Genomic DNA, 12,972 nt, shown 5'->3' with positions numbered 1-12,972 from the left:
TGTCTCTGTGTACGTGGATGCTTCTGTGCATTAAAAAAACAGGCAAGGAATATGAAAGTGTTAAAATGCAAATGATCACAACTACAATTATGCTGCACAACATTTCATTTCTTTTAAACCTGAACTTAAAATTTGTAGGGGGTTTTTCCTATAAAACACAAATAAACACAATGCCAGCCTACATTTGCTTTGGTCATACCTCTGTATGTTTGCTCAGTAACAGTACTGCACTAACAATGGCTGGACTATAAATGGTACTTTCACACTTAGCTGAAAAAAAAAATCAACCACAAAACCTTAAAAAAAGCCATGCTATATTAAGAAAAGGTAGCTGCACACCTACTCCTAGCTTTTAAAAAACTACATTGTAAAGAATTTTCCTCACCTTGTTTTTATGGGCCACATTTGATCTCATTAATGGACAGGTAAGTTTGCCTGCCTCAATGCAAAACACAAGTACACCTTGTATAAGCCAGTTGCAATGTTTGTCATTATATTTGGGCCACACAACACTAATCTCAACAATTGTTGAGTTAGCTATTGAGTAAGTTAACAAATGCCCCAAATAGCCTAAACTGAACCTATATTTAATGCTATAATGCTTAAGTGCTATAAAATTGCTCAACAGGAATCCAGAATTACTAGTATTGCATGCGAATGAATTTAACTACAAAATAAGGACAACCTGAAGAAGGATTATCAGCGCTTTGGCTACAGAGATGCAGCTTATGATTGGAGAAAGCAGAGAGACATGCACCGCAAAGAACACTGTCCCCACACTGAAACACACTGGTCTGAGAATTATGCAGACTCAGTTCGTCTTGAACTGGAAATCTCATCACAGTTGAATGAATCCAGTGGACAACTACAAAGTTTTTTATAGTCTAGTTTTGACCAGCTGCCATAATAAAGCATGCACTTCAATGCATCAGTGTTTTCAGTATATTAGCCGTACTCATAATGGTACATCAGTAATAGTAACATCTTACTTTTGATATTTCTTTGCATCTTCACTGTGTCAAACTGTCTTCTACCTTAAGGACCTTCGGTCACATCTTCATTATATTGAATTTAAGACAGAAACCCAGCAAAAATATAATATTCTTTTAATTACAGCTGACAGCAGTTTACACAAGTTTATTTCCTTCAGCATAAAGATCATCCACAGACAGAGTGCATTTATAATATATATATATTACATAGTTTGGCAGCCCAACGTTTCTTATTTTCTGTTCTTTTGTATTTACAGGCAGAGTTGTGCTCCTTCACCTTTGATTGCCATTACCTACATTAAAATAGACTTTATGTGTTTAGATTTACGTCTCTGTGCCTTTGCTGACGTCAGTTCTAAACTAAAACCTTTGCACACGGCACTGGTTATGCTTATCTTAGCACAATCAGCACATCACAATGCAGATGACATGTTCTACACACCTTTGGCAACACTTAGGCTCCAACACTGACAACAAGGTCTCAACTCAGACACCTCTGTGCAAAACACGCATATTGTACATGACCACAGTGAATGTTACAGTTGGCAAACGTACAGCACACACTGTTTCCATGATGTTAAGTTCACATAGTTGCGTCCCTTCAGCTGTGAAGGCAACAAGGAATTAGAGGAAGTAATAAAAGAAGACTAAATTTCAACTGAGTTCTTAGAGTCTGCGGCTAAATGTGCACATCCTGCGTGAAAGGCTGTCATTACGCTGAAAGATTACACAGGCAAGTAAAATGATGGTGCCATGCATTTGAAAAGATGGTGCAACGCTTAGACACAGGCAGAACAAAAATTGAATGCATTGAGAATCACGAAAGCTGTTTTGCATGGCTGCTTTTTGGATTACGTTTGGATTACATACCATCCCCGTCTATGCCAGGAAATTATCTAAAAAAGTTCAAAGAACAGGCTTAGTTTGCTTCCCATAATATTGCATTCTATCCCTCACAAGCTTATAGACCACCTACAAAATTTGGCTCACTATTGCCCTCAAATGGTGAGACACTAAACTACACTTCAGTATATTTGATTTTTCTTTGGATACTCTTCCTGACACAACTCCAGAGTCATTTGCATTTCCTTCTGGGATCAAAACTGAGATCTTTCGCCTTTTCTATAAGCCACTACACTATGGAGCCACTTTGTCAGTTAAGATTAAAAACAGGCACAAAGCTTCTCAAAAATGCTAGAAGGAATTTTTTTTCACATTGAAGCATCAGTAACTCAGAATAAAGTGAAAAGTTTATGCAAAAAGAAAGTTGTTTCATGTGCAGAGAAAGTGATAGGTCCTCTTTTGATAAAATCTTCCTATGAATTATGCAGGCTAGCGCGTTGCTCTTGCATGAAGGCTGTGGGGAGGTGGCAGTACCCTGACGCCTGTACGGTGGCCCCTTCAGGCCAGTGGGTGAAAGGTCCTGGCGTGTATTCTGGCGGTTTGCCCCCAACGGTGGGCTCGCTAAAGCCAGGCTTGATGTCCGAGTTAACGAGCCATGGTGTTGGATCATTGCACCTCTGGTCCTGCTCAGCACTGTCACACCAGTGTGTGCTCGTGTTTTCATCACAGTGGGACATGAGGTCCTGTGTGGATCTGGAGTTGCTGTGTCTGGGCAGACACACATAGCCTTCGCCGAAAAGAGTGAAATTTACAGGAGAAGGCGATGCAGAGTCATCTGACGGGGTTTCTGTGTCCATCTCTTCATCCTTGACACTCACTGACTCGGGGGCTGGCTCCGGCGACTGTCAGATAAGAAACAGTGCTGTTTAGTCTTCAATCAAATGCCTTAATTTTTCTTTTCTTTCTATCTTTACCAGTGATGTTTGCTCATTTATGGTTTGCTATACATAGATTCAAGTAACACAGTTTTATTTGACACATTCATGAAGGGCACAGTTTGGTGTTTTTCTACGAATCTACATCTTCACTTTCTGTTTCGATGAAACGGCTGGTACAACTTTCATCTCTGTGAATTAAGCGGCCAAAAATCTTAGCACAAACACCGGAATCAGTGGGAAACTGCTAACCTGGCACTTCCCATCACCGCTATAGGTGACATTCTGTTTTGTGTGTCTGTTCTGGAAAAAATAAAAACAAAGTGCCAGAACTGCATGCTGTGCTTTTACTGATGCAACAACTGCTGCAGTTAAAACTCAAAGGTTCAGGCTATCAGTCGTTAAACCAGTGGGCAATGTCACAGTGGCTATATCTAGTTCATATATAGCTTACAGGGATGTTTTTTTAATAGGACCAGAGACTTTCTATCATTGCACCTAATTAAGAAATTATCTAAAATTCTAGACAATATAGTGTGTAAAGTGTGTTCTTCTCATCTAACTATTAGCAAGAAAACTATTAAGTAAAGTTGTCCATACAGTATGTGGATATGCAAAATTGATTAAGGCTAGTTTAATATAAATTGAGTTTCATGTTTTTGGTTTTCAGGCTCTGGACACATGACAAATGACTTGGTTAGAGTTTCTGAGCAGCTGACCCGACAGAGGATGTATGGCCCGGTGAAGCTTATCGCAGAAGTGTCAGAGACGTTAACCTCCTCAGTAGGAGAGGGCAGGTTATCACAGCTCCAGCAACCCTCATCCTGATCCAGGCACTTTTTTTCTGTGTCCTTGGTCGGCCACAGCGAAGCTTGTGATGAGCTACAGGGGAAGAAAATAAGAATTTTATTGATTTATGTAACAGCTCGTCATTTTGCAATTCACTTTCTGGGAGCTACGCCCAGTGATTGGTGACATTCAGGAGCACTGAACGGTCTGTCTGTGTGAGTTATCTAAGGGAACAGCTATAGAGTATCACTGATGCTGAAAGTGTTTTCTTTTACTAAAAAAAAATGTGCAGACCTCCGGACAGGTCAAGTGTGAAACATATTACCATGTAGATAAGACGTCCAGTTGTTGCACTTTGCAAATATACAGCTTTTCAGTCTGCGTAAGGGTCCGACTGCCGGGGGACTGGATCGCAAATAGATGTAGAGAAAAAAGGAAACACATTTACATATAAAAACAGCAAGTGTGCAACATTTATATAAAGATAAAGAAGTAGCAAAAAAAACAGCAAACTGTAAACTGAACAAGTCTTACCATCAACTCTGACAGGATTTTACTTTTTCCTGGAGAAGGAACTGAGTCCACCCACCCAATTACATTCCTAGTGGTTAAAATTTATGCAAATAGGGTTAATTTATCATTTAAAAAAATCATTCTTATGAAATTAGAACATAATAAATGCATTATTTATACTTTTGATGGCAGTAGTTAATTTTTGCTTTACACAAATAATGTACCTTCGACAAGCTGGAATAGTGCGGTACAGAATGAGGAAGACTAGAGCCACTGCTACAGTGATAAGTATATAGATCCAGGTTGTGGGGGACCAGACTGTTGGTGCGGAAAACAGAATTAATGATCGTGTTATTGGGGGAATGACATGAATCATGATATGCTTCTTTTTTTTAAGTTTTAAGCTTAAACATATTGAAAGTAAAGCCCACAAACCTTCATTAGTGGTCCACTCCACAGGATCCGTCCATTCTGATGGGGTTCCTTTATACTCTGAACCTGATCCAGGGACAACCAATGACCTAACTTTGACCTGGTAATCCTGGAGTGGGGCTAAACATTTTCCAAGGATGGTCCAAGAACTTAAATCCCTTACTTCCAGTAGCGTAGAAGAATTCTAAAAAAACCCCAATAAATAATATATATATGTACCTGATTTTTTGTTATTTTTTTCAGTTACGTCACCTTTAAATTAGTACGTCTTTTATAGTTAATGGGAATGAATTCCAATGCAATTATCAAGATTAAAAAAAACAAACACTGATAGTAAGGCTTCTTACCTCATCTTGTTTCCTGTAATAAAGGACCTGATAATACAGGCCGTGTTTTTGACTCTTGTTTGGTTCGGTCCATTTCACGATCCAGTTATTGTCTTCTTCCCTCACATTTACATGCTGTGGGGGGTTGGGACGAACTGTGGAATAAGAGCAATGCAGAGAAGTTCGTTTATAGCTAAAGTTATTGTGGAAAGTTTTATGCATATTTAACAGCTGTGTGTGGTATCGCTTTTGCCTTGTGATTTAGTGTCTGCACTCGTTTATCTTGCCAAGTGGGGACTTTAATCTTACTGCCCACCAACCTGTAAGGACTTGTATTACTGTAAAGACTAAAATTAGCCCATGCTAATTTTTTAGGGTATTATTAAATTTTAGGATAAAATTAGATTTTAGATTTCACGTCTGAGCCATTAGGCATTCATTCTTAAGCTCATTGGTTAACTTTAGGGAATGCATTATGCCAATAAATAAGCCCCACAGGGTGTAGTTACTGTGTGTGTGTGTGTGTGTGTGTGTGTGTGTGTGTGTGTGCTTGTTTGTTTTGTCATGACAGACTGTAGTGGAAAGTACCAAAAGGGGTCTTAAGCATCTATCTATCTATCTATCTATCTATCTATCTATCTATCTATCTATCTATCTATCTATCTATCTATCTATCTATCTATCTATCTATCTATCTATCTATCTATCTATCTATATACATACATATATATTGGGTACACAGTCTATTGGGTACGGCATGGGTGCAATAGTGCTATTTAAACAGTAGGTGGGGCTACTCAATCAAGACCCTTTTTTCTAAGCGCTCCTTGAGTGTGGATTTGGAATTTAGAAGAACAAGAATTATTCCCAGGTTGGAGCACCCGACCAGAATGCTGTAGCTCCAGTCACATGGTTACTCACTGTTTTGGTAGAGTTTAAAACTCTTGGCACTGTGTGTTGGCTGGAGGTTCAGCTGCAGATGTTCTGGGTCTGTGACAGACAGTGTGCAGCTGTACCTCAGCATCATCCTGGTGAGGTCAGAAGTGACTGCTGGGTTCAAACAACATCTCTCAAACCTGAAAGCAGAGGTTGAAAGCAGAGGAAATGACACGAACGGTCTGACAAATGGATGGACGAATGATGAAGGTGCATTTTTAATTTCCAGCCAGGTGGTGTTGCCAGCGTCACGCTCAACTTACGGCGCACTCTCATTGTGTCGACAGGCCAGCTGGTAGGTAATGATGTGAGCCAGCTCTCTGCTCACTTCCCAGCTACATGTTACCTCCTTCTCTCCGTCCAGTACACAATGCAAAGTGGGAAGCTGCCCAAAGTCTGTGGCCCAAGAGAGAAAAAAAGAGCTAATAACAACAGCTGCAAAGCCCCAGACTTATCTCTAACCAATAAAATTGGACAGAGGGAGAAGATTAGAAATGTGAGGAAAGCAGATAAGAGTGTGGGTCTCCTTAAGAAGGAAAAGGCACTACTTGTGCAAAATTATTCAATATATTAAACATGCCAACCAATTTATTCAGAGCTGAAGTTGAACCGATTTCTTTAATTTACCTTCTTTAGTGTGCCAGGTCACCACAGGACTCCAGTCACTCCACAGGCCCATGCTGGCCCAGGCCCTCACTCTGGCTTCATACCTGTGACCTGGACGCAACAGCTGCCTCTCAAGTGTCATACTGGTGTTTGTGACATTCACAGTCTGCAAAGAGAATCAGGTGTTGTGAGTGGCTTATGGAATATTTATTTGTTGACATTTATTCAAGGTTAAAAAAGTATTTGGATCAGCTACTGAGTTCTATGTGCATCCTTATTTTATTTTCCAGGTTTTTAGCTACCTAGAATGTAAATGTATGTTTGCGTTATTTGTTTAAATCCAAACTGTGAATGTGTTAGTATGCTTATGTTTGAATTCAGAACCTCCCCAGGTGTATCCTAATCTGTTTTTTCTATTTCTTTAAAGCTGCCAGGCTTCTGACTCGAGGGTCTCGTAGGTTTGAAGCTTTCCTGTGAGAGGAAATCTAAAATGTGATTTATATGCATCAGGTCACTGGTTTCATTATTATTGCTAAATATATTGCAAGGAAGTATGAAGAGTGTTAAATGCTACCTCGGTTTCTATTTTCGACCTTTCAGTTAAACTGACGTGCTACAAAGATGAGGCATTTTCAATCCAGTTATGAGCTTGCATGCGCGATGCTTACCACCCAGTTGTCCTCTCTGTGCGTCTTATAGCTGAGCTGATAGGTGAGGTTTTTGTTCAGGGATGAGGAGGGAGGGTAGGGGCTGGACCAAATGAGCTTTCGGCCACCATCAGCTGCATCGTGCGTGGAGAGATTCGCTGGTGGGAGTGCTTTCACTGTAAAAATGCAAACGCGCACAACATCCCTGAGTGTTTAGTTTCACTTGAATGCTAAAGGAAGCACAACAGAATGAATGTTAAACTCACGGTGCTGTAAAAGATGAAGAGTCTTGTGCTGGACAGAGGAGGAGGAGAGACAAGTCTTGTTTTGGAGGAAGAAGGCGGTGTGTTTTAAGCCGATGCCAAATGCATTGGCTTTATATCTACAGCGGACATCCCTGTGCTTAGTTGCATCTCTAGGATCAAATGGCTCACACTTCACCTCCCTGCAAGGACATGAACACAGTTATTCCTTGAAAAAGGCGTCCCATGTATCTTTTTTTTCTGTTTGCTTCTTCACGTCTTTTGTCCCTTTTTTTTTTTACCTTCCAGATCCTGTATCGACCCAGAGCTCCAACTGTGTGTTTATGTGTCGCCTCCACTTGCAGTGGACAAGGGACATGTAGTTATTATGGCATTGTAATGATTCCAGTATTGAAGACACTGAGCAGAAAAAGAAAAGCATTTTAGGTAATCGGGCAGTCGCTTTGTTGTATTCCTGTAATCTTTAGTCATCTTCAACTCAAAATGATTATAATTATATAAAAAAAAAAACAGTTAAGATATTCTTACACTTCACCTTTCATAACAAAATACATTTCATATGACAGTTAGCCTTTTTTGCTTTACTTTTCCTCAGAACCTTTATCAGATTTTAGGTGCTTATGGCACGATTTGCATGAAAAACTATTATAAGCTAAATATGCAAAAGTCACTGTATTTTAAAATGAAAGTACAATAAAAATGAAAAACAATTACACCGGGCATATATTTACCATTTTGTGAGTTGTTGATCTCCTGGATTACACAACGATCTGAACCGGAGAAAAGAGCCAGCTTAGGAAGCTTTGCCAAAAGCAGAAGCCAGAAGAGAGGCACCATTATTGCGCCCAGTGAGGGCAAGGTGGCCCTTTTGTTATGAGCTGCCCTCACGAAACTTGTCCAACTGCTTTTACTGATATCATCAAGAAGTCTGAAGACAAGTCGGAGCAGAGGGCAGTGTGCGAGGCAGAAAGAGAGAGAGAGAGAGGGGAGAAGAATTAGTTCATTTACTAGAAACAATGAACAAATGAGTCATGACCACACTACGAGCATTCTTCCGCTTTGAGTGTCTGCTTGTTGTGGGATGTCACCACACATCCGCCTCTCTCTTATCTCTTTTTCTCACATGTGATAGACGCAGATAAAAAGAAATAAACACACTGGGGATCACACACCGCCACACATATGTATGGTTAAGTTGTGTGCGTATGTGTGGGTGTTTGTATATGTGTATGTGTATGAGTGAGGGGTGGTGGTGGGCATTTTCTTTTTGTTTTAAATGTCTGTTTTTTATGTTTTAAAGATATGTAAACACCGTACAATGACTAAATGTAAAAAACACAAAATAAAAAAATCAATTTTTTTACCCACATTGCAAGAAGAAAATCAATTGATTCATGTTGCGTCCACTTTTTTGACAATGTAAAAACAGTAAAACCTTGTACATTTTTGACAAATAAATGCAAATTAAATCAAAATGACATTTTGTGAAATGCATTTGTCATTTTTTTTAATTGATCCCTCAACATGTTTAAATAAAATTTGATGTACAATCATAAAAAACGTGAATGCAACCTGAAATGGTAATAAAGTTACAGAAAAATGAGGGAAAAAAAGACTTCAGTACATTGTTTTAGAATATCAACGGGGGATTTTAAGGGTCACTCAGGCATTACTTCTGCCTTTAGAGCTGCTGTTTACAGTAGAAGGTTGGGGGAACCCCCGTTCAGGAGAATGTGGGAATCCAGTATTCACTCTGAAACTAAACAACCTTGTCAACCTGTTATTGTCAGAGGTGCAGTAGGCCACACTGTAGAAGTGGAAACCATCAGTTGAGTTGAAATCAAAGACAGAATGATTTTCAGAAAATAGCACAAGTAAAAAATGTAAATGTAAAAAAAAAAAAAAAAAAAAAAACCAAAACAAAAAACCCCACAGCACCTGGAAACACCTGTATGTTACTGTATTAAGCTATTTTTTTCATTTTGTACACTCACTGTATTTTCTGGGCGATATTTTAAGCGTTCATAAAGAGAAGTGCGCATGTTTCTGAAGAGTCTCAGCCAATTTCTCATCTGATTGTGAAAATTCTGAGCAAATCAAAGGAGAAGAAGTCACAGGATGACATATGCTGGGAATTCATGTCCGCTTTCATGAGCTCAACACATTTTAAAATGAGCTCTGATGAAGCCCAAAAAGCAAACCTGTGTATTTGACTTTTGTGGATTTTTATCATTATTTCTCAATAGGGCTGATGCTCACACATCAGAGGTCATTAACTTTTAAAATAATATAGCAACATGATTTTCTAGCTGTGAAAAAGTAGCACTTGTGAGAGGCAAGCATTCACCCCTTTCCTAGCTCACCCATGATCTCCAACACAGTGCAAGGGTGTATAAAATAAATGGCTCACTTACCTACCATAGATTGTGAAGGCTGTTTTTCCTTTGTCCTTCTCTCACTGTGGCTTCCTTCTAGTCAGCCAGCCGAGAAGTCTGTGGGAGTTTCCTCTGTGACGAGTTCAATTTCCCCTTTTCTGTCCACAGTAGCATTTAATGTCACCTTCACGTCAAATGCATAATCAGCTGTTTTAAATGACAAGCTCTAAAAACATGCTGTCGGATTGCAACACTTCTTGCGAAAAAAGCCTAAGTGCAGAAGGAAGACGCAGTGGAGGCTTTTGGTTTAGTTCAGAAGTTTATGAAATTCAGAAATGACAAGTATGATTCATGTTTTTGTTTCCGAGGACACAGAAAACATTAAAAACTGTTCTAATGAGTAAGCAAGTCACAATAATAAGTAAGAAATAAGTAAGTTTCTGGCAACAAATTTCTGGCTTACGTGTAAAACGGTAATTATTTCAGGATGGCGAAAGTTATCACAAAACAAAGTAAAAATCTTGACAGTACATATTCTGGTTTTGCGATAAGGCCTTATCAAGATCTGCCAGCCAACGTTTAAGCAGTTAACCAACCACATCCCTTCAGATAATGGCAAATTTTTATTTATGTGGCTTTACCACAGGCTCCTGAAACCTCCGCCTCTCAGTATCACATTCGGGATACACCACATATTTACGTCCTAAAGCCATCAGCACTGAATCCACGTTTTACAGCTTTCTGATTTAAAGCATTATGTGTTCTGAGCTGCTTCTTCTCATACTTTATATTTTCCTGCAGTCACTTGAAAGGTGGGCGTGATGAAGATGTCATCAAATAATGATCATTCAGTGTTATAACATGTAGAACGCCCACATCTCCTGAGTGGGTAGAGTTTCACATCTTTTTGTCAGATAAATGTACATTAGATTAGATTAGATGAGGTTACAGATATTTCCCCCTTAAAATATACAGTAAACTCTCACTTTCATGATTTTGAAAAGCTTTATTGAAATGTTCAGTTTGTACCTGAGAACACGAGTTTAAAATAAAAGAAATAAAAAATTTTTTTCAATAAAAAGTTCCTGATCTGTCCTGTTATGGTACTGAAACTAATTTGAGCTAGACTCTTTCTAGTCTGTTCTACAGTGTTGAGTCAAAACACGCAATCAAATAACCTCCTCTGGTTACAAAATCACTTATATTTAGACTTCTAAACCCCACATACACTCTTCCTCATCACACACACTTTTTGCACTCTAAATAAAAAGTACATATGCAGTATGTGCACATTGGCAGTATACTATTACGTATGTATAAAGTTACTGAATTTTTATCGGCACTCGCAACTTTTTTCACTTTCCTACCAATAGTGATTCCTCAAACTAAATTTGAAACTGAGTAACTGCTTGACTCACACAAGCTTTTCACATCTTCTTTCACTTAAGCATGAACAGTCATATGTGGGTATTTGCTCTTTAGGAGTAAATATCTTGCTGCAGGAGAATAATTGTTTATTATTCCTTTTTTTTTTGCACAATTGATTTCATTTACGCAAAAATGATGTCTTTTTATTTTAATAGACTGACTTTTTGGAGTCAAAAGACAAGAGCAATATAAAGATGACAGAGTTCGTGTTATTTCTTTATCTCTTTCCTTTTTTCATTTTTAGACCCATACTGTAACTTCCTGCCAACAAATGTCTTTAACACCTCAGTCAGAACAAAGTTGATGATGAGCTTAGATACCGCATGACCAGTTCCTCATTTCAGCTAATGACACTCACTCACACATTTCACAAAAAAAACCCTCGAAAAAAGGACAATTTATTGAGTTCAATGCACAAAATATTCTTAGAGGTCACATGTGCAAGAGGGTCAAAATAATTAAATGTCTTCAATAAATTTGCACAGCTTGTTTGCTACATAAAAAAATGCTATCATGAGCAATCAACCACTTGTGACTGCTGATACAGAGCTGTCAGTGTTATCACTTCAGTGTGGGTTTGGTGTGAGTCCTGCCGACTTGGGAAAACTAGAATAGCTTCTTTCTCTAGAGGTTTTATAAAGTAAACAAAAACTCCCTTTGCTTCTAAGAAGTGATGAGGAACTGACCAATCAACTTGCTGAACTTCACATATCGGCCCTGAGGTTTGAGTCAAGAAAAGACGAGTATGAAGTATGATCTAACAAGAGGTAACAGCCATTCTTACGTTTTGTTTTGGAAATGCGTCATCAAGCGGATCAAAAAATAACATGAGAAAGTTCAGTGTTTGAAGAAAGCTGGTATCTGGTAGTAACTTTAAAAGGTCTTGCTTTTCAAAGCATGCCATGCAAAATGTGCAGGAATACTCTGCAGATATAATTTAGAGCTTTAAAACATTTACTTTGCACCCCTGATATGGCAAGATAATCAATAGCGCAACTCTAAAATAAATAATCTACATGTGATGCTTTTTTTTGTCCTTCTTCTGTTTTGCATGTTCTGAGGTCGCTTTCCTCACCGCTTATTTCAGCCTCGACCGTGCCCCCTAGTGATCTTGAGCTACAACTGTTGATCTGCAGGGTGGATGGATGGTGGAGGATGAAGAGCAGTTTAAGAGACTTTTGGTCTTCTTAACAAAAAACAGTCACTTGATCTTAATCTAAATACTAAAAGTATTTGTTAAGATGAACAAATTCACAGTACAGCAACTTACACATACTTAAATTGATGTGTGGTTTTAAATTGGTTTCTCCTTGAGTGACGAATAAATGACATTAGTCCCAGGAACTGTAATTGAATTCAGACTCAGTCTCATGCATAATTCAGAAACCTGACACATGAGCACATTTCAGTGCTCATTTCAGCACATTTTAGGAAAGTTTTATCCAGTAAAATTCTGCCAGGTAACTATTTCCAAATCATTTGAACACAACATATGTAAACAGTTACATGTGATTTACTTTTTACATACCACTTACTTTAAGCTCGTTCATGCACTTAAATATGCTTTACTTCTGTTGTTTGTTCAGACAGGTTATTATTAGAAATTATCCAATAGTTTTAGAAAGAACCACTCCCAACTCCATCTTAAAATGTTATATTTCTTTTATAAAGAGGAGACTAAAGGGTTGGAACCATTGCTTTAATCTATAATAATGAACAATGTGGTGTTTTTAATTAGATTATTAGATTACTATTGGTATTATCCTAATATATAAAGTCATTATATAAATTATATATCTATCTTTCTCGCTCAAGATCGATCTATCTATCTATCTATCTATCTATCTATCTATCTATCTATCTATCTATCTATCTATCTATCTATCT

General features: G+C 38.3%; 1 protein-coding gene across 2 annotated transcripts; it reads right to left on the bottom strand.

The window, feature by feature from the left end:
- Positions 1-1,124: 1,124 nt before the first annotated feature.
- Positions 1,125-9,743, bottom strand: csf2rb (colony stimulating factor 2 receptor subunit beta). 2 transcript variants are annotated; one of them, XM_086290575.1, is made up of 15 exons: positions 9,701-9,743; positions 8,014-8,210; positions 7,564-7,681; positions 7,286-7,464; positions 7,041-7,195; positions 6,394-6,538; positions 6,030-6,162; positions 5,752-5,906; positions 4,852-4,985; positions 4,508-4,688; positions 4,297-4,390; positions 4,094-4,160; positions 3,885-3,964; positions 3,490-3,652; positions 1,125-2,737 (listed from the first exon to the last, which is right to left on the bottom strand). In XM_086290575.1, exons 2-15 carry the CDS (start codon positions 8,117-8,119, stop codon positions 2,309-2,311), a joined length of 2,139 nt encoding a protein of 712 aa, XP_086146701.1. In that variant the 5' UTR covers positions 8,120-8,210; positions 9,701-9,743; the 3' UTR covers positions 1,125-2,308. The 2 variants fall into 2 exon arrangements, with proteins under 2 accessions (XP_086146701.1, XP_086146702.1); XM_086290576.1 differs by having other exon boundaries at positions 9,697-9,729.
- Positions 9,744-12,972: the final 3,229 nt, after the last annotated feature.

The sequence above is a fragment of the Aulonocara sp. 'chitande type north' Nkhata Bay genome, linkage group LG4 (genome assembly GCF_057382095.1).
Source record: "Aulonocara sp. 'chitande type north' Nkhata Bay isolate Kocher_YH1m ecotype deep benthic linkage group LG4, A_spYH_male_GT1.1, whole genome shotgun sequence".
Taxonomy (NCBI): Eukaryota; Metazoa; Chordata; class Actinopteri; order Cichliformes; family Cichlidae; genus Aulonocara; species Aulonocara sp. 'chitande type north' Nkhata Bay.
This window is presented reverse-complemented; position numbering and strand designations above follow the sequence as displayed.

Coding starts and splice junctions, on each gene's coding strand:
- csf2rb (XM_086290575.1), bottom strand. CDS start 8,119: ATGGTGCCTCTCTTCTGGCTTCTGCTTTTGGCAAAGCTTCCTAAGCTG. Junction 3,965..4,093: donor AAATCCTGTCAGAGTTGATG/GTAAGACTTGTT, acceptor TTTGCGATCCAG/TCCCCCGGCAGTCGGACCCT. Junction 2,738..3,489: donor GGCCATACATCCTCTGTCGG/GTCAGCTGCTCA, acceptor CTTATCTGACAG/TCGCCGGAGCCAGCCCCCGA.